General features: G+C 40.8%; 2 protein-coding genes across 5 annotated transcripts in view; both read right to left on the bottom strand.

Moving 5' to 3' along the window:
- Positions 1-135: 135 nt before the first annotated feature.
- On the bottom strand, positions 136-6,559 carry GEMIN6 (gem nuclear organelle associated protein 6). Of its 2 annotated transcripts, none has more exons than XM_025454132.3 (3): positions 6,262-6,559; positions 5,755-5,886; positions 136-3,311 (listed from the first exon to the last, which is right to left on the bottom strand). In XM_025454132.3, the coding sequence occupies exons 1-3, from the start codon at positions 6,366-6,368 to the stop codon at positions 2,936-2,938; spliced, it is 615 nt and encodes a 204-aa protein (XP_025309917.1). In that variant the 5' UTR covers positions 6,369-6,559; the 3' UTR covers positions 136-2,935. The 2 variants fall into 2 exon arrangements, with proteins under 2 accessions (XP_025309917.1, XP_025309919.1); XM_025454134.3 differs by having other exon boundaries at positions 6,460-6,549.
- The window catches only part of LOC112664498 (tetratricopeptide repeat protein 39B-like), a 29,842-nt gene continuing 13,366 nt past the window's right edge, over positions 2,826-19,301 (bottom strand). For all 3 annotated transcript variants that reach the window (XM_049095702.1, XM_025454124.3, XM_025454123.3), the window contains 2 exons: positions 14,480-17,830; positions 2,826-3,373 (listed from right to left, as the gene is read on the bottom strand). In XM_049095702.1, coding sequence (XP_048951659.1) covers positions 15,883-17,658 — 1,776 coding nt within the window. In that variant the 5' untranslated portion in view covers positions 17,659-17,830 and the 3' untranslated portion in view covers positions 2,826-3,373; positions 14,480-15,882. The remainder of the gene's footprint in view (positions 3,374-14,479; positions 17,831-19,301) is intronic.

The raw sequence follows: 19,301 nt of genomic DNA, 5'->3' as shown, positions 1-19,301 counted from the left end.
CCACACTGGATGTAGAAAGGAGTTAAAAAAAAAAAAAAAGAACTTAGAAAAATAGTAACTTCACCGTGGAGAAACTTGACAAACAACACCTTCACCAAATGATCAGTTAACATCACCAGAAATGGGACAAACCAGTTTTATGTGCCTCCCAATATGATTTATTGAAAATACACTATCATTTCCAGGGTATTCCTACCCAAAAACATCATACCAAATTACAACAAAAGGAAACATCAGACAAACTCAAATTGAGGGTCATTCCACAAAATAAATATCAAAGTCCCATTAAATCAAAGAAAGACTGAGGAACTATTCCAGATTAAAGGAAGGGACATGACTGAACATGATACATTGTCCAAATTTTAAAACTCATTTTGTGGGGGTTTTTTGGTTTTTTGCAATACAGGACGTTGAGATTATATGGATAAAGTGTGTATTAAATCACAGCACTGTATCAATGTTACTATTCTGATTTTGATGGCTGTACTGTGGTTATTTAAGAGAATGTCATTTTTCCATCATGTCCATGATTTACTCTCAAACAGTTCAGGGGGATAAAATGAACACACACACATAGACAATACAAATGTGGTAAAATATTAACATCTGCTGAGAGAAGAATATATGAGACTTGTTTGTTCTGTTCTTGCAAAGTTCCTATAAATCTGAAATTACATTAAAACAAGCTAAAAGCAGTGCATGTATGCTGTAGTTACATAATTAGTGTGTAATTGCATGGGAGTAAATATTAGAAATACAAATAGATTTGACAAAATGATAAGAATATGAGGTTTCCATGGCAGAGCCAGATCATTTACCCTCTTGGGCACTCAGGTTTTGTTCACAGGTGCATTGTTTAAACAATCGGAGGACTCAGTTGCCAAGAAACAGTCTCTCTCCCAGCTCACTAGCCTGACAGCAAACAAATCTACCAATACCAGTGCACCTGTCCTTGGACCAAGGCGCAATTTCCTACATGGCTTCTCTCATCTCAAGGTCTCCCCGTATTTTGCCAAAATCATTTCCACACTAAATTTCTTATTCTGCATCTCCTATTTGCTTTTCCAAGACATTCCAAGACTTGAACGAGGTCTTAGTCACAAGGAGAAAGGCTATGCACTAAATCCCTTTAGGATCATGGGAACTTTAAAGTTGTGAAGGAAGGACTTTGTTTCCCCCAAAGTTCCTGAATTACTTTTGCAATCATGGCCCGAGACAGGTAGCATTACCATTATCTGGGAGTTTGTTAGAAATTCAAATGCCTGGGCCCCAACTTGGACCTACTGAGCCAGAGTCTGCTGGGGGTAGGGTCCTGCAATGTTTTAACAAGCTCTCTGGCTGATTCTGGTGCTTGCTCAAGTGTGAGGAGTGTGAGGCTACATCCTGTCATTAGACAACTAGGCAGAGAAATAGCTGTTACTGAGCTGCATTCAAAGACCCCCTAAAACCTGAATGTATTTTTTTAAGATTCTATTTATTCATGAGAGACATCGGAAGACGGAGGAGAAACAGGCTCATGCAAAGCCTGATGTGGGACTTGATCCCAGGACTCCAGGATCACAACCTGAGTGGAAGGCAGACGCTCAACCACTGAGCCACCCAGGCGTCCCTAAAACCTGAATATCTTGAAGTCTTTCTTCCAAAAGGTACCGCTTCTCTTTTCTTTTGAATAAGGGGCGTACGTGGGAACTGAAAGGGCTGTGTGCACAGATGATCCCTGAGGACAGACCAGGGAGCAGTGAGTGAGGCTGCCCTGTAGCAGCGCACATGGCCTATCCAGTTCCAAACTGCCTTGGAAGTCTGCTCCAAGCTCTGGCATATCAGGCTGCTTCAAGGATTTCCTAGGGCAGACTTTCTGTAAAGGGCTCTATTTTTCTGTAAATACAAGCCATATAGTTTGTCACAATATTCAAATCTGCCATCATGACTCAAAAACAGGCACGGAAGATACGTAAACTGGTGGGTACGCTGTGTGCCAGTAAAGCCTACCAAATGGAGGCAGCAGGCTGCATTCGCCCCAACGTCTCAAAGTCTGCTGACCCGTGTCCTCGGGAATCAGAGGCCTGGGGTTCTAATCTGATGTGAAAACCCCGAGGTCACTCTAGACCTGCCCCTGAGAACACCCTCAAATGACAATCTGAGATACCGCCCTAGGTTTCTAGGCCAGAAACCTCCATATCGAGCCCTGGCCCCTGCCTGGCTTCCACGGGGTAGGGCCAGCTCTGGTGAAGCATGTTCCTGCATCTCTCCCTCCAGGAAAGCCTGACCCGGGAATGCGGTACGGGCAGAAAGCAGCATGGGCCGAAAGCCTTGGTCAAATCCACCAAGCACAGGAACCACGTTTCAGTTCAGCGCAAAATACTCGTGATGCTTACCTTTTTTTTTTTTTTAGAGGTATCAGCCAGTGCTCACTTTGAAAGGCTTTAAAAGTTATATAGCTTATGTGTTAAGATTTTACAAGTAGTTGAAACTTTCAAGCTTCAAACAAAAAAGCACATATTCCGCTATATTCTGATTCAAAAGCTATTTCATCCTTACACAATAAGTAATTATTTTAAAATGGACACATCCAGTTAGTGCAAGGGACTTAACAAGACATCTTATATTGAATCAAACGTGTTGCATTTCTTTCAAATACATTTCTTGCCTAACAAAACCCGAGGTGTGCTGCCACCTGTGCAGAGTCTTGCAATTCTAATGTTCTTGTGCTATTGTTTCATGTGATGCTATCCCTGCCATAGTTCCCTTATTTATTAGCACTCATAATCCACATCTTTGATTTTACCAAAACAATGGAGAACACAAACACAAACACACAAACACACTTGTGTGCCTCTGAAATCTTGTAATATCATGGATTTAACATTCAAAACATTTTATGAAGGAATAAAAACGAAGTGTTATTTCAGTCGATGCATCCATAGGTCTTGGCCTCTCATTGGGAAGCTGCAAGATGTCCTTGAATAAGATCCTGAACACGGGACAGAATAATCTCATTAGGACTGCTGCAATTTTCTGGACCATAGGGTGGTTCTATTGTCAGAACCCCAGCCACACACAAAGTCCTTCGTGAATCTCCCTGCTCAGTGATGGGGATGTGGTTCTTCTCGAGCCATTTCTTTAGGCTGTTCTTTCTCTTCTCCAGATCCTCAGGGCTGTAGGCCTTGCAGTCTCCAGACATGAACAAATGTTTCAGCTTCTCTCTCACTCCATGGTCCCCTTCGTTCACAGTTTCAACAGTCTGCACAGCATGGCCCATAATTCCAGTCACAGACATGCTGCCATCTTCCAGGAAGTTCACCAGGACAATACTTCGGAGGGAAAGTTAAGTTCAGAGCAGATTTGCAAAAGAAAAACCCAAAGGCCCATAAAACTGTGGAAGAAGCAATGGAATGAGAGGCATCACCAGCCCCAATAGGCAATTACAAATAGGAAATAAGAACTTCCCTGTTTAAAATTAATCCCCTCACTACCAAACGTTTATAAATACTCATTCAATAAGTATTCCCTGGGCAGCCTGGGTGGCTCAGTGGTTTAGAGCCGCCTTCAAACCAGGGCGTGATCCTGGAGACCTAGGATCGAGTCCCACATCAGGCTCCCTGCATGGAGCCTGCTTCTCCCTCTGCCTGTGTCTCTGACTTTCTCTCTCTCCTCTCTCTCCCTGTGTCTCTCATGAATAAATAAATCTTAAAAAAAAAAGAAGTATTCACTGAGAATCCTACATATCTAGACTTTTTTGTCTAGCCTAAAACCAATCATTGGGGGATGCAGTTAAAGCACTGAAGAATTATAAATGGCTTAAATGTGTATCAGAAAGAAAGAAAGGGTACAGACTTAATTTTAGAGTTAAACAACCTGAAGAACTCGCCTTCAAAGCAGACCAAAGAAAATAACAAAGCACAAAATTGACGAAATAGAAAACAAAAGAGTTAATAACATGATCATCAAAGCCAAATGTTGGTTCTTAAAACATGTAAAATTCACAAAACTCAGGCAAGATTAATTAGAACAGGAAAAAAAAGACACATACAAATAATGTTAGAAAGAAGGCAGCAAAGATTGGCAGTTTAAAGTATCAGGAACAAATTTATGCCAATAGTCTCGAAAACTAAAACAGAAAACTTCCTAGAAAATATAAATTTCTACTTCTGAGAAAATATAAATTTCTACTTCCCGTGGAGGGGGGGAAAAAGGCCCAATTTTACCAACAAATTATATACAATTTTCAAAGTTTAAACATTTTTTCTAAGATTTTATTTTTAATTAATCTCCACACCCAATCGGAGCTTGAACTCACAATCCCAAAATCAAGAGTTGCATGCTCTACCGACTAAGCCAGCCAGGCACCCCAAGGTTCAAACATTTCTTTTTTTTTTGTTTTTTTGTTTTGTTTTGTTTTGTTTTTTTTGGTTCAAACATTTCTGACCTGACCAAATTCTTGTAGACACTTTAAAAGGACTGTACCTTAACTCGTTTAATAAGGCTAATATAATCTTGATACCAAAAGCAGAGAAGATGATTAAAAATATAAAAACTACAAGCTAATCTCACTCATCAATACAAATGCAAAACTCCTAACTAAACAAAATATATGATGTGATGTGAATTTCACTTGTGTGGTCCTCTTCCCAAAGTCTATAATCCCAGGCTATTTATGAGAAACCATCACACAAATCCAAGTTGAGAGATGTTCTACGAAATACCTCACCAGAACTCTTCAAAAGTGTCAATGTCATGAAAAACATGGAATAACTGAGAAATTGTCACAGTTCAGAGGAGACTAAGGACACAAGACGATTAAATGTTATATGGGATCCTACATTGGATCCTGGAACAGAAAAAGGCAAACAATTAGTGGAAAAACTGTTAAAAGCCAAATGATTGCAGTTTAGTTAATGTAATTTTAGTTCTGAGGAATGTACCATGGTTGGGTAAGATGCCAACAATTAGGGGAGGCTGGGTAGATGGGTCCTCTCTGCACTCTTTTCTGTAAATCTAAAATCATTCCAAAATAAAGCGTGTGTCTGTGTATCACCACCTTTAAAGTAGTCATGCAAAAAACAAATCTGATCCTAATCAAACCTCTAGATATGAATACCAGTTTATAGGAAATATGGAGGCTAAGAGACCATGTTAAACTACACCATGATAATACAATAAGCTAAATCCAGAATGTGTTCAATTCTGTAAGACAAATGATTCCATTTCTTCAACAAATAAATGACACGGAAAACTAAAAAAAGAGAAAGTGCAAAGTCCTAGCTTAAGATACTTAGACCGCATTAATAAACCAATTAAAGAGATATTTTGAGACAACCAGGCAAACCTAAAAACAGACTGTTAATAATAAAGTTATTATTACTTTTGCTTAGTATTATGTTGTTGTGGTCGTTAAAAAGTCCTTATCTGCTAAAAGATAAAAAGGTATTTGTGAACAAAAGTATGCATCTGCAACTGGCTTAAAGATATTTAGAAGGGGAAAGTAAGGCTAGTGTCTGTTAAACTATTCCCTCTACATTCATGGATGTTTGAGATTTTCTAATAAAAATGTAGTAATAAGTGTTTCCCTTCTACAAACCTGGCTGGTCTGCCAAGGTAATCCATTGTTAGAACAACACTTGGATTCAAAGGCAATACAGTTCTTAGGTGTGAATAACTAGCCTTTCATTTATCTACTTCCTTAAATTGGACATGACATATGGGCCGCACAGAGGGGTGTCATCAGGATTTCAGGGGAGGAGGACCCATACTCACTTGGCAGAAACGGGGTCTGTGGTTAAAACCCATCCTTTATATTCCTTCTCACTGGCTGTCACTCTGACTTCTTTGTACGTGTAATCTTGCCATTCTAAGGGGCCTTTCTTCATCCATTCATTCATGGCTGATCTAAAAGCATCACCAGTTCGGGTTAACATAGATGTTCCACTCAAGCAATGCCTTGCCCCTAATCTCCATCCTAGAGATAGAGCGCATCTGTGATTTGCCTCACGGTCCCTAACAGGAAAATAGCTTATCAGCTATTTCACAACCCAGTCTGAAAACTAAGGAGACCCCGGGTTGCCACGGGGCCCAGCCTCGGGTAACTCATCTGGCTTCCTCGTTCTGGCCCATCCCCCACTGCCATGCGCGATCGCCTTCACCCCGGCTTCGAACTCCGGTCGGCAGGGGCTCAAACAAACAATTTAACTCTGCTCTCCTGCGATCAAAGGAGCTCACCCATCACCGTCAGCCACAACTGAGAAAGAAAACGTTGACACCCACCCACTAGCGCTCTCTAGCTGTTTCTCCGCTGGATTTGACCATTTCCTAGTAGTCCGGAGGCTGCACCAACCCGGGGGCAGCAGCAAAGGCTCTAGAGCGAGGCACATTCCGTAGCCCCGCTTGCAGCTGCATGACGCTTAGAACGGTGCTCAAACCTGGTGCTACTTAATCGTTTAAACCCACAAACGAGAGAAATACCAGGTAGAACTCCCAGCAGCGCCGAGCACGCAGCAACCACGCGGAGAGGAACGAGGCACTCCGGCCCCGCCCACCTGAGCCCCGCCCACCCGAGCCCAGCGTGCTTTGCGCCGCAACGTCACTTCCTTCCCCCAGAATTCTCTGCTTTGTAGTCCTTGGTCATACCTAGAGGTCTGAGAGGCGCCAAGTGTGGGGGAATAAAGGCCAGGTGCGGGGTTCCGGCAGCGCCTGAGGTGGTTTTTTTTTTTTTTTTTTTATAAGATTTATTCATTCATTCATGAGAGACAGAGAGAGAGACACACACACAGGCAGAGGGAGAAGCAGGCTCCACGCAGGGAGCCCGACGCGGGACCGATCCCGGGACTCCAGGACCACGCCCTGGGCCAAAGGCAGGCGCTAAACCGCTGCGCCACCCACCTGAGGTTTTTGTATGGTGATAATAAGGCTCCTTGTTCCCCTAGAACCATCCCTCTTCGTTCTCACGATGGACATTTCAACCTTTTTTTTTTTTTTTCAACCTTTTGTTTTTAAAGAGGAGACGTCTCCTTCCAGTTTCTCGTTGACAGTATTCCTGGAAATGAAAGTGCTTTGGAGAAGAGCGATAGAGGCAAGATCTTTGGTTGGTTGGTTGGTGTAAGGCAATTAATACGTCTGCTCCTTTGGGATGTGCCCTTGCTACAGTCCTACTGAAGGTACAGAAGCCAGAAACAAAAAGCACAGGATTGGCATGAATTCCACCTAGCAGACCACTGACTAGTGCCCTACTCACTAGGAAAGACCCGGCCTCTCCTCTAACTCCTCACCCAACCGCCCCCTCCCCGTGGAAAAGTGCAAAAGACTCGCTTCTGCCGCAGATTTCTGTTCTGGTATGCAGTTGGCTCCTGGCATGGTCCAGATAAAGTGTGATCCGGAAAGTGGTACATGGTGTTAAATGTTGAGTTTCTGCAAATGTGAACGCCAGAGGAGATTTACAAAAACTGAATTAGAGGACTCTCAAACCACAATGTAGAAAACATTGAAAATTAGCCAGCTTTTCCGTTACAACTTGGGATTTGAGTTCACAAAATCCTTGCAGTATATTGTGTCTTATTGCCATCATTTCAAATAATCCTTTGGCAGCCTTCACTTGTTGAGTGATTGGCTGATTATATTAATGTGGCTTTAGTAGACTCAGATTATGCCGGTTGAGTCCTCTGTGAATCTACAAAGAGCTAATATAAATACCAATCGGGGGTGTCTGGCTGGCTCATTCGGAAAAGCACGCAACTCTTGATCATCAGGTAGTGAGCCCAAGCCCCATGTTGGGCATAGAGATTACTTAAATCAAAAACATAAATAAATACCAGTTGTTATACTGTGAAGTTGAATATATGACTTCATAAAAATTCAGTCCAAAAGAGCTTCAACCAATTGTGACAACTAGTCATTGGGATTTTAAGCCTTCTATCTGTACTGCAGAATCAAAGACTTTGGAAGCTAGTTTCAAACTTAAATGACACCCTTTTAAATTGATAAGACTAGGGCAATTTCTTCCCCTTCTCTTCCCCCCTCCTACATGAAGAATCATTCCCAGCATCTGATGATGTGAGTCACTGGCTGACAACAGGCTGAGCCAAGCCCACTCCCTAATGCAGGGTTACAGAAAGACCCTCTCCTGTAGTCCACCCTCAACAAGTTCAGATGTACCATTTCCTTTCCCCTGTCACCCCTTACCCTTGGTCCCCCTGGGGCCTCCCTTAGACCAAGTGATGTTCCTTCTCTTACATTTTCCACTTTCCTCCCTCCCTTCCCCTTCCCTCTCACTCCATCTCCTTTCTAATGTCTACCTCCCCCTCAAACCTTCACACATACACACTTAACTCTTTCCTCTGCCAAGTGCAAAATTGCTTATTCTAGATTTTGGAGTACATTTTGTTTAATTTTAGCAAGACAAGTTTGTTTTTTAAAGTAATCTCTAGGGATCCCTGGGTGGCGCAATGGTTTGGCGCCTGCCTTTGGCCCAGGGCGCGATCCTGGAGACCTGGGATCGAATCCCACGTCGGGCTCCCGGTGCATGGAGCCTGCTTCTCCCTCTGCCTGTGTCTCTGCCTCTCTCTCTCTCTGTGACTATCATAAATAAATAAAAATTAAAAAAAAAAAAAAAAGAAAGAAACTTTAAAGTAATCTCTAGGGCAGCCCAGGTGGCTCATTGGTTTAGCGCCACCTTCAGCCCAGGGCCTGATCCTGGAGACCCGTGATCGAGTGCCGCATCAGGCTCCCTGCATGGAGCCTGCATCTCCCTCTGCCTGTGTCTCTGCCTCTCTGTCTCTGTTCCTCTCATTAATAAATAAAATCTTTAAAAAAATAATCTCTACACACAACATGGGGTTTGAACTCACCACCCTGTTTAAGAATTGCATGCTCTACCAACTGAGCCAGCAAGGTGCCCCAGCAAGAAACTTTTCTTAAAAGAACCTTTTCTTAACTGCCCTGAAGAAAATTAGAAGTTTTAAAAAAAAAGTTGTCAGTAGTTTTAGCACTGTTCTTTATCATGGTGCAAAGATAAACCTGCTCTGCCTGGCTAGACTATCACAATTTTATTCACATTGTTGACTATAATAGTAGGTAGATAAAGAATGTACTTATCATGGAAAAAAAACAGAAGAGTAGGTAGAAAATGAGTGGGAGTGGGATAGATATTTGCTGAGTATATTTCATGCAAGGGAAGATCAGAAAAAAAAAAAACAACTCTGGTCATTTTGGCCCCAATTTTTTTTAATGTTCTGTTTTTTTCATTTATTCAACAAGTAGAACCCACTAAAAGTGTCTATTCTTTATTTCTATATTTATTCATCAATCATATATTGTGTAGCTATACATGCTACACTTTCTGTTAAGTAGAAATTCGAAAACATTTTAAAAATGTCTTGCCTTTGGGAAGCTGATGTCTCCTTGTACTTGTAAATGAGTAAGCTCTCATTCTACCTGGAGGTGGTAATAAATGGGAAGGGTTGAGGAAGAGGTTCTTAGAGAAAAGCTTCCTTAAGAGGTAGCCCTTGAACTTGATTTATAGGTAATGAACCAACTGCAAAAAATTCTGTGTCTATAGGACACAGAACCTTACCAAAGGAGGTGTAGATGGGAGTGAAAAGCAGTAGACAGGGAGTTTTAGCAACCTTGGTTTCAATTTGGTTAAATCTGTAATGTCCTGGTAAACTGGTTCTCCTGGGGAAAAAAGGGGCTTGATTTGTACTATTTGCTGATTTCTAAGGTGTAAATATTCCCACCGTATCTGATTTCAAGGTACCAATGTTTTAAACAACTGTCTCAAAAAATTCCTCAGTATTTAACAATGGGCTATTTTGAGACAGTTTAAGCTGGTTCCTGCACACCACTGACTGTGTTCCTACCAGCTTTATGACTTTGGATGTCATTTGCCTCTTAGATTTCAGTTTCCTCATTTATAAATGAAAATGTGGGATTAGATGACCTAGCATCCTGTCAGCAATAAATTTTCATGACTAAGCCATACACAGTCACTGTGAACCTCTAAGGGTAGGGGTCACGTCTGTTGTATTTACTACTGTATCTCCCACCTTTACCACATTGCCTGGCATATAGTAGGTGCTCAATTTTCATTCAACTGAATTTTCATTTCTTAGGCAGTTACATATCACCTAATATGTGCCAGGCACTACTTTAAGAACTTTCAAATATTAACTCAAAATGAGTTCTACATTATAGTTATACTATACAAAGAGAATGGAAAGAATTTGAGTGATAGAATAACGTGATTAAATCAGTGAATTAGAGGGACGCCTGGGTGGCTCAGCGGTTGAGCATCTGCCTTCGACTCAGGGTGTGATCCTGGGGTCCAGGATCAAGTCCCACATCGGGCTCCCTGCAGGGAGCCTGCTTCTCTCTCTGCCTATGTCTCTGCCTCAGTCTCTATCTCTCGTCAATAAATACATAAAATCTTTAAATAAATCAGTGTATTAGAAAGGATGCAGATAAATTAGACAATAGAGGTGGAGAAAAACGGGGAAGTACAGAGTATATATACACAGCATGAAACTTTATGTAAAATGTAGCCTCTCGGGATCCCTGGGTGGCGCAGCGGTTTGGCGCCTGCCTTTGGCCCAGGGCGCGATCCTGGAGACCCGGGATCGAATCCCACGTCGGGCTCCCGGTGCATGGAGCCTGCTTCTCCCTCTGCCTGTGTCTCTGCCTCTCTCTCTCTCTCTCTCTCTCTCTCTGTGACTATCATAAATAAATAAAAATTAAAAAAAAAATTTAAAATGTAGCCTCTCTATCCAAACAAAGCAGTGGTATCAGGACAAAAAAAAATTTCCAGAATCACCTTCCAAATGGAAATCGGATTTAGGGAGGCAGTGTCTCTAAGTTGATTAGTTATCTGCTTTGACCAGCACTTCCGAGGCCTACCCAGAGGGGACATTTTACAACCTCAGAGAAAATTGGTTTCCCTAGTAGTAGAGTGAAGATAGGATTGTTTTCCCTGGATTAAAAAATGTTTTGAGTAGACTTTGTGAACTCTAAAGCACCAAACACATGTAAGGCATGAAGGTTTGGCAAACTGCTTCTGTAATTGTTTTTCAAATATGCTCAGATAAAAAAAAAAAAAAAAATATGCTCAGATAATATCTTTAGGCTGGCTAAAAATCGGTGCTATTTTTTTCATTGAGTTCCTCTTAGTCAATGACATAATCTAAGTGGTATGAATATACATGTTTTACATAGATTTTATTTTGTTTTGAAAAAAAAAGCGGGATTAACTATTTTTATTTTTCCCTGGACTTGCCTTGGAACAACACAAGATATTGACTGCTGAGCTAAAAATTAGTGCAGTGGTCCAGACAGGAAATAATAAAGTCCTAGCCTAAGCTGATAGCAGTGAAAATGAAAAAGGAGAAAAAAGGAGTAGAATCAACAAATATTTCAAAGGAAAAATCAACAGGATTTAGTGATTAATTGGACTGGGGCAGGGCATGTTGAGAACTTTGATCCTTTAACAAAGCTTTTCTCTGTTCTTCATTCATAATCCCTTCCTCTTTTTCTCAGGATCTCAGGCCTCCAAATAGTTACTATGTTTACCAAATCAGGTAAGAAATTTCTCCCCAGAATAAAAAATGCTTCAATAATACTTTGTGTTTATGGCACAGGAAGGCAACAGTGAGGTCTCTCCTCCAAGCTTTTTTTTTTTTAATATTTTATTTATTTATTCATGAGAAACACATGGGGGGTGGGCAGGCAGAGACACAGGCAGAGGGAGAAGCAGGCTCCATGCAGGGAGCCCAACATGGGACTCGATCCTGGGTCCCCAGAATCAGGCCCTGGGCCAAAGGCAGCACTAAACCGCTGAGCCACTGGGCCACCCTCCTCCAAGCTTTTATAAATTAACCCTAAATGTTAAGTAAAATGGTATGGTTCAATCTGTGATTCGTTTGTACAAAGAGACCATCTATAGCCTGGATCACTAGAGAAGGTGGGGATGACCAAAATTCGAAACTAAGTGACCTGGTTGTACTCTCGTGGAAGCAGGACTGGAATGGGATTTTATGTTAGTAAACGGAAACTTATTATACCCTACTGGGGCTTTCGGTACCCCAGGGTTGGCAGCAGAAGGCATAGAAGAAAGGTCAGTAAGCACAAGATTGGGAGGTATTTCTGAGAGACCCTGGATCTGCAAGGTAGGGACTTTCCAGAAATATATACATATTGTGGGGAACAGATGCTTCATCAGGTCTCACGCTGGCCTGGAATAGACATTCCTAAAACTATCGGCTTCATATTCTGATTCCACCCTCACCGCTGCCTTATGACTCCTCCCTGCTGGTTTTCTAGGTACAGTGTTGTTTTTTTTTTTTTTTTTTAAGATTTTATTTATTTATTCATAGAGATGCAGAGAGAGAGAGAGAGAGAGAGGCAGAGGGAGAAGCAGGCTCCATGCAGAGAGCGTGACGTGACGTGGGACTCAATCCAGGGTCTCCAGGATCACACCCGCGGCTGCAGACAGCGCTAAGCCGCTGCGCCACCGGGGCTGCCCTAGGTACAGTGTTTATCAAGAGAGGTGGTTCTTGAGAAGAAAACATGAGCACTTTCTAGTCAGTAAGAAGGAATAGACCAGCAATCACAAATTAGGCATCCTATCGGGACGTGCAGATAGTTTAATATCTGCACAGTTTAAAATCTTTTAAAATTATTATTTTTTAATTTGAAAGCTTTTAGATGGGTTTCCTCTGTCTTCTTCACAGCTAGTTTCTACCACCCTTATTGTTTTTCCATTCATCTGCTTTATATTGTTTACATTAACTGCCTGATCCCACAGGAAACTGAGTTTGCAACTCTGGAATAGTCCCTAGTATAAAAAAATAAATTAGCAAAGCAAATTATATCTTAATCTCTTGTGAATCTGACTGGTAAGAATCAGCCCTGATGTGTCTAGTCAACCCTTGGGCAGTTAAGGGTGAGAAAGCAGGGCTATGAATAGCAATTTCACCAAGGAAATGCCAATTTCAAGATTTCCTGTTGGAGCCCCAGAGTCTTCTCCAGGTGATTCCTTGATCTCATTGTTGCCTTGTTCCCTTTTCAGCTGTACCCTTCTCATACCATTTTGTAGTCTTCTAATTTACATATGTGTTGTGGCAGTTACTGTGGGTTTGGGTCACTTAACAGTCCTTTTTCACGACCTCCTAATGAGGCTGGAAAGCTCCAACTCAATCTTCAGCTTCCCTTGCAGGTAGAAGTGGCCATATGAAGATTCCTGGCCAATGAGATATATATGGAAATTCCTGGTCCGTTCTGAAATAAAAAGGCAAAGCCTCCTCAGAAGGAGAAAGCCTTTTTTGCTTCTTAACCATTCGTCTTCCAGCTTGCCTGGTTTGGACATAAGGCCCAGAGATGAGGTAGCCTCTTTCCACTGTGTAAGGAGAAAAGCATGGGAAGACTGGCATGCCAAGCAGAAAAATAAGAGCCATACCAGACCTGAGCTATCTACCTTCAGATTTCTTGTGTTTGAGACAAATTCCTACCTGTCTAAGCAACTGTTTTTAGTGTTGCCACCCCAACAAAATCCTCTTCTAACTTGTCTCCCTAATAAAGTCCTCAGGAGAGAGAACATACTTTATATCCTAAATACCCTGTTCAGTGCTGCAAATGGTAGGCATTCAACATGTGTTTATTTAACCAATTAATAAATTTACTCTTGGAAGAAGCTGGGACAAAACACAAAACCATAATTTAGGCAGTTTCTTTTTTTTTTTTTAAATGGTGTTTTTTTTTTTTTTTAAGATTTTATTATTTATTTATTCATGAGAGACAGAGAGAGCAAGCGAGGGAGGCACAGACAGAGGGAGAAGCAGGCTCCATGCAGGGAGCCTGATATGGGACTGGATTCCCAGGACCCCAGGGTCACGCCCTGGGCCAAAGGCAGCACTAAACCACTGAGCCACCCGGGCTGCCCAATTTAGGCAGTTACTTATTTCATAAGTGACCAAGATCAACTAAAATAGAAAAAGCAAAGTAACAGGTCAAGCTTCAGATTGGGAAAGCAGTAACAAGGGCACCTTTGCTTTTTCTGAGGAAATAATTTAAATCTTCTGCACTGGGTAACAATGTATTCTTCTTCTTCTTACTATTAGTAAGAAGACTAGTAGTAATAATACATGTGTATTAACTCAATCTTAATTAACCCAGAAAAAAACATGAAGTAGGATCTATTATCCCTGCTTTATAGCCAGGGGACACTGAGGCGCAGAGGCCCAAGAGCATATGGCTAGCTAATGTGGGAGCAGGGGTACCAATCCAGGCCATCAGCCCAGAGCCTGCCCTCTTAACCACTTTACCCTACTGATTAAATAATGGAGAAAACTTAAGCACAGGTCTTCACCTGACAGTCTATTTTTAGTTAAGGAGAAATGTGCTTTTCAAAGTAAAGCATTTTAAATCTGAAATCCTAGCTCCTCATTGTGATCCAGTCAATTGCTTGGATGCCCAAAACATTAACATAACGTGTTTCACTCACCTGTTTTAGCAAACCAGACTTTCCCAGCAAGGTCTGTTTCCAAGGGTGACTTTCCAAGGGAGGATACACCCAGCCAGATTTAATGGTCTGGAAATTAAATGGTCTAGGTACTGATTTTACCCCCAAGGCAGGTAAAGCAATATCCCATTCGTACAGCTGCCGTTTACTCTCAGATTAGCTCACTAACAATGGCAACTGGATAGATGCAAGGGTTTAATTATGTTGTCACTTCTTAACACCCTAGGGAGGGTCGCTAAGGGAGGGCCAGCAGTAATTCAAGCCTCCATGGGCTTAGTCTTTTTTCTTGCCTAGTGAATATCCTCCCTGGCTTCTTCCACTTCTCTACAAAGGGTTTGCTTGTGTGTGTGTGTGTGTGTGTGTGTGTGTGTGTGTGTAAGGGGGGCCTTTTCTTTTCTACCCTGTGACAAATTATAGACCCCTATTTGAGCTTCCTAGTGAAAAAGGTAAAATAGACTACTGGTGAAAGGTAAAGTAGACGTGGGGAAAAATATCTTCTCTGGTATAAAAAGCCAATAGAATTTACTATAAAAGAGAAAAGTATTCAGAGTCCATGCTGTTTGGTACATCATTGTTTTGAAATGTCAGGAAGACCTTAAGGGTTTTTTTCTTTCTTTTAACAGTAAAAACATTTATAGGGCACTGGGATTCCTGGTGTAGCTTCTTTTCCTATTTTATTTGCAAGTGTATATATATATAATCAAGTGAGATGTTAAAAAAATATTTTTTGAGTTTTTGAAAATGTTATCTAACATAATTGAAAAATTCATAACATAGAAGAGAGAGTAGATTTTATAATGTACAGTTGGCCCTTGAACAACATGGGTTTGAATTATGTGGGTTCACTTATACATGGACTTTTTTTTGATATGGTACTGTGTACCATAAACGTATTTTCTCTTATTATTTTCTTAATAATTTTTCTCTAGCTTACTTTAGTATAAAAACAGTATGTAATACATGCAACACACAAAATATATGTTAATTGACAGTTTTTGTTATTGATAATGCTTCTAGTCAACAGTAGGCTACTAGTGGTTAAGTTTTTGGGGAGTCAAAAGTTATACACAGATTTTTGACTGCACATAGGTCAGCACCCATAATCTCTGTGTTGTTCAAGGGTCAACTGTACATTATTTGCCTTTTCTTTTTCAAGAAAATGTGCATCACTCCATTTGCCAGTCTAAGACATTCCATTTTATAGGTAAGGAGAGGGAAAGAGGGAAAAGTAATGGCCAATTCCTTTCTTGTTACTGATCAGATTCTTAGCAGCTGCCTCTTCTTGGATTTCTTCAACAAAGAAATAATTTTTTGACTGCTAATTACCTTGCTGATTGCAGATACTTCACTCATAATAAACAAAACCACACTTTGTTTGGTTTGTGTCAAGACCATCGCTTTTCTTTAGCTATTTGTTCAAGAGCTATGTGAGTCCTAAACTGTAATCGGGCTTCCATGGAATAGTCTTTGTAGTTTTTTATGTTGTCTAGGTTTTTTGTTGCACTCTCATAATCTCCTTTTAGGTAGTGAAGAATTCCTAGTTCGTAATAAGTGTATGGCACCAAATAGTGGTCATATTTTAACAACTTCTCCTTTTGAATGACACGATTAAAGTAATGCTCAGCTGTCGAATATCTGCCTAAATGTTTCAGGCATAGACCTTTCAGTAAATTTAACAAACTTATGTCATCTGTGCCATACTCTTTATTTGGATTTTCTCGTAAAAGGTCTTCTCCTCTATTAATTATTGATAACCAGCTTGAAATAAGGTCTAGTTTTTTACTCATGACTCGGAAACCACTCCAGGCATAAATGAATTCCAGGATGGGCTGTGCAGTAAACCAGCCTGTAGTAGTGCCATAGCGCTGGCCCTTCTCAGCAACAAACTTTTCTATTGGCACAGAAGTTCCTAAAATTTTGATTCTCAGGCTATCCACTTTTAAGAAGAGAGAGTTTAGGTCCTCACTCTCTGATTTGACAGACTCAGAAGGAAGCAAGGCGAGTAGCATAGCTTTACTGTATACATATATTGTCTTGGACCACCTGCTCTTATGAGACAGTAGGTCAGCATAGTGGTAAGCCTGCTTCCAATTCCGCAGAAAAACATGGCACCACATGAGTTCCCAATAACAGAGGTGATGAAACTGCTTCCATTCATTTTGAATAAAAATGCATTGCTCTAATACTAACTGTGCATTTTTAAAATTTCCTTTCAGCATACTAAAACGTGCATGAAAAAATTTAAGTATGACACAGTTTGGAAATTTCTGGAGGTAGATTAGGAAGAGGTCCTCTACAGCAGAACTGTGACCCTTTTCAACACCAAAAGCTACAAAGATATAACTGTAATAAAAGAGTAGAGTTAGAACACTTAAGATATTGTTTATATGGGATTCAGATGCACTCTCATAAAGCAAAGTCAAGCCCACGTCTCTATCACCAGAATATCCAACAATATTGAGTAGTTTAAGGGTCTTTGGTGGCACAAGTGATAATATCAGATTGAATGCTCCAAGTCCAAATTTTACTCCTCCAACCAGATGTCTGTAGGTTTTGCTCTGGTTGTTAGGTATCTGTGTTAATACTTGTTGACAGTCTTTGTATATTTGATAACTTAACCCGATGTTGATTGCACTTTTAAGGAAAGCAAACATACTGTCGTCTTGTATAAACGTTACAGTGGATTTCAGAATCAAGCACTCAGCATAGCAGACTTCTGCATGCAATTCCTCTTCTTTGATAGCCTTTATTCCCTGTTTATTCACTAGATGAGAAAAACTTGTCATCCTAGATTTTCTTCGGAAACCATTGCAGGTTTTCAAAGCTTCCTTTGTGGTAGTCATTCCAATCTGTATATCCAGTGGGTCAAAAGTCAAGATGGCCTTAACAACCATAAGGATATTATAAATTAGAGCATGGTATATACTTTTTTTTGACCATGGATGAATAAGATCTATGGCCTCTTTGAATCTATTATTTAGAAATAAATACAATCCAGTTGTGCATTCTTCTAAGGAAGACATTAGATTCATTGTTGTTGCCACAGGGATAGTTTCATAGGCATCTTCAAATTTGTCCTCATCACTTTCTGCCTTACTTAGAGTAAATGATGTAAAGACATTCTCCTTATCATTTTCTCTTTTACTTAGAGTAAGTGACATATTTGCTTCCTTACTTTAGAGATGGGCAGTATCTGACAGGGAGTGATGTGGCCGCAATGAGGGTAGCTCCTGCTCTCCCAACTGAGCTCACTTCTTCTACAGCCTGAGGTGTCGCTGTTACAACGGAGGCAGACAAACTAATAGTGTGGGTGCAGCATTAGAATATTCTCATCTATGGCAGACAAGATGGGGAGGGGAGAGAAAGAATTTTATTTACTCATAAGAGGTATTTCTGAGAAATTCAAATCATTTGTAATATATAGAAAACATGTGAAGTAAATCCTTTATAAACAAAGAGTTCTTTCAGCAATAATACACATTTTCAGAAATGTTGATGGGGGAAGGCTTATTCCCTTTAAGAAATTTCTTTTTCTTTTTGTATAATTGATACACTCTCTATTCTCTGCCCCCCCCACTCAGTTTTACTGAGAAAAAATTGACAAAACTGTAAGATATTTATTTTTTTTAATTTATTTATTCATAGAGACAGAGAGAGAGAGAGGCAGAGACACAGGCAGAGGGAGAAGCCGGCATCATACAGAGAACCTGATGTGGGACTCGACTCAGGGTCTCCAGGATCACGCCCTGGGCTACAGGCGGCGCTAAACCGCTGCGCCACCGGGGCTGCCCAAAACTGTAAGACATTTAAAGTATATAACATGATGGTCTAGGGGTGATAAGAACATTTTTCTACTTTCAGCAAATTTCAATTATACAATACAATGTTATCAACTATAGCCACCATGTCATATATTAGATACTTAGATCTCATTCATCTTATAACTGAAAGTTTGTATTCTTTTACCAGCTTCTCCCTATTTCTCCTATCCCCCCAACCCCTTGCTCTTAATGTTCCCATAAGGGGACTTTTCTGCTAGAGGAATACTCTGGGCTGACTTCTGGCTGGGAGCTGATAAAAAGACCTGGAAGAGTGTTGCTCTATCCCTTCTGAATTCCTCCTTTTGAATTGGCCTGAAACCAACAACCAGAAAGAGTTTGTTTTCTGCTCTCTAGCTGTGCCTGGGACCAGATGGGCAAAGGTTTAATTAGGGGGTGAAGCATCGGTGAGCCCAGTTGGCAGCACATCACGTCTTTTTTTTTTTTTAAGATTTTATTTATATATTCATGAGAGACACAGAGACACAGGCAGAGGGAGAAGCAGGCTCCCTGTGCAAGCCCGATATGGGACTCTGGGATCACACCCTAAACCGAAGGGCAGATGCTCAGCTACTGAGCCACCCAGGCGTCCTGGCAGCTCATCACATCTGAAACCACAGTAACTGTCAACTTAATCAAAAATCAACTTTGGGGTCCTTCAGCCTGACTCTTGCATCTATATTCCATTGGTTCTGAACTCAGACAGGAAAAGGCATGTTATTTATAGACCCTTAAGACTATATCCTCCTCCTCTAACTCTTGTATTCTCTCTTTAGATGATTAGTACTATCATCCACACTAGATCTCTCTCTTTTTTTTCCTCCTCCCATATCCATCAGTGACCAAATCCTGTCAGATCTACTTTGTTGAATGCAGTACCTCTCTGTTGTCCTCCAAATCACCCTGGACATTCTTCTTTAATGAGGTTATAATACGGTAAAATGGTATGATATGGTAAAATGCACAAACTGTTAAGTTAGACTGCT

The sequence above is a fragment of the Canis lupus genome, chromosome 17 (genome assembly GCF_003254725.2).
Source record: "Canis lupus dingo isolate Sandy chromosome 17, ASM325472v2, whole genome shotgun sequence".
In the NCBI taxonomy this organism is placed as follows: Eukaryota; Metazoa; Chordata; class Mammalia; order Carnivora; family Canidae; genus Canis; species Canis lupus.
This window is presented reverse-complemented; position numbering and strand designations above follow the sequence as displayed.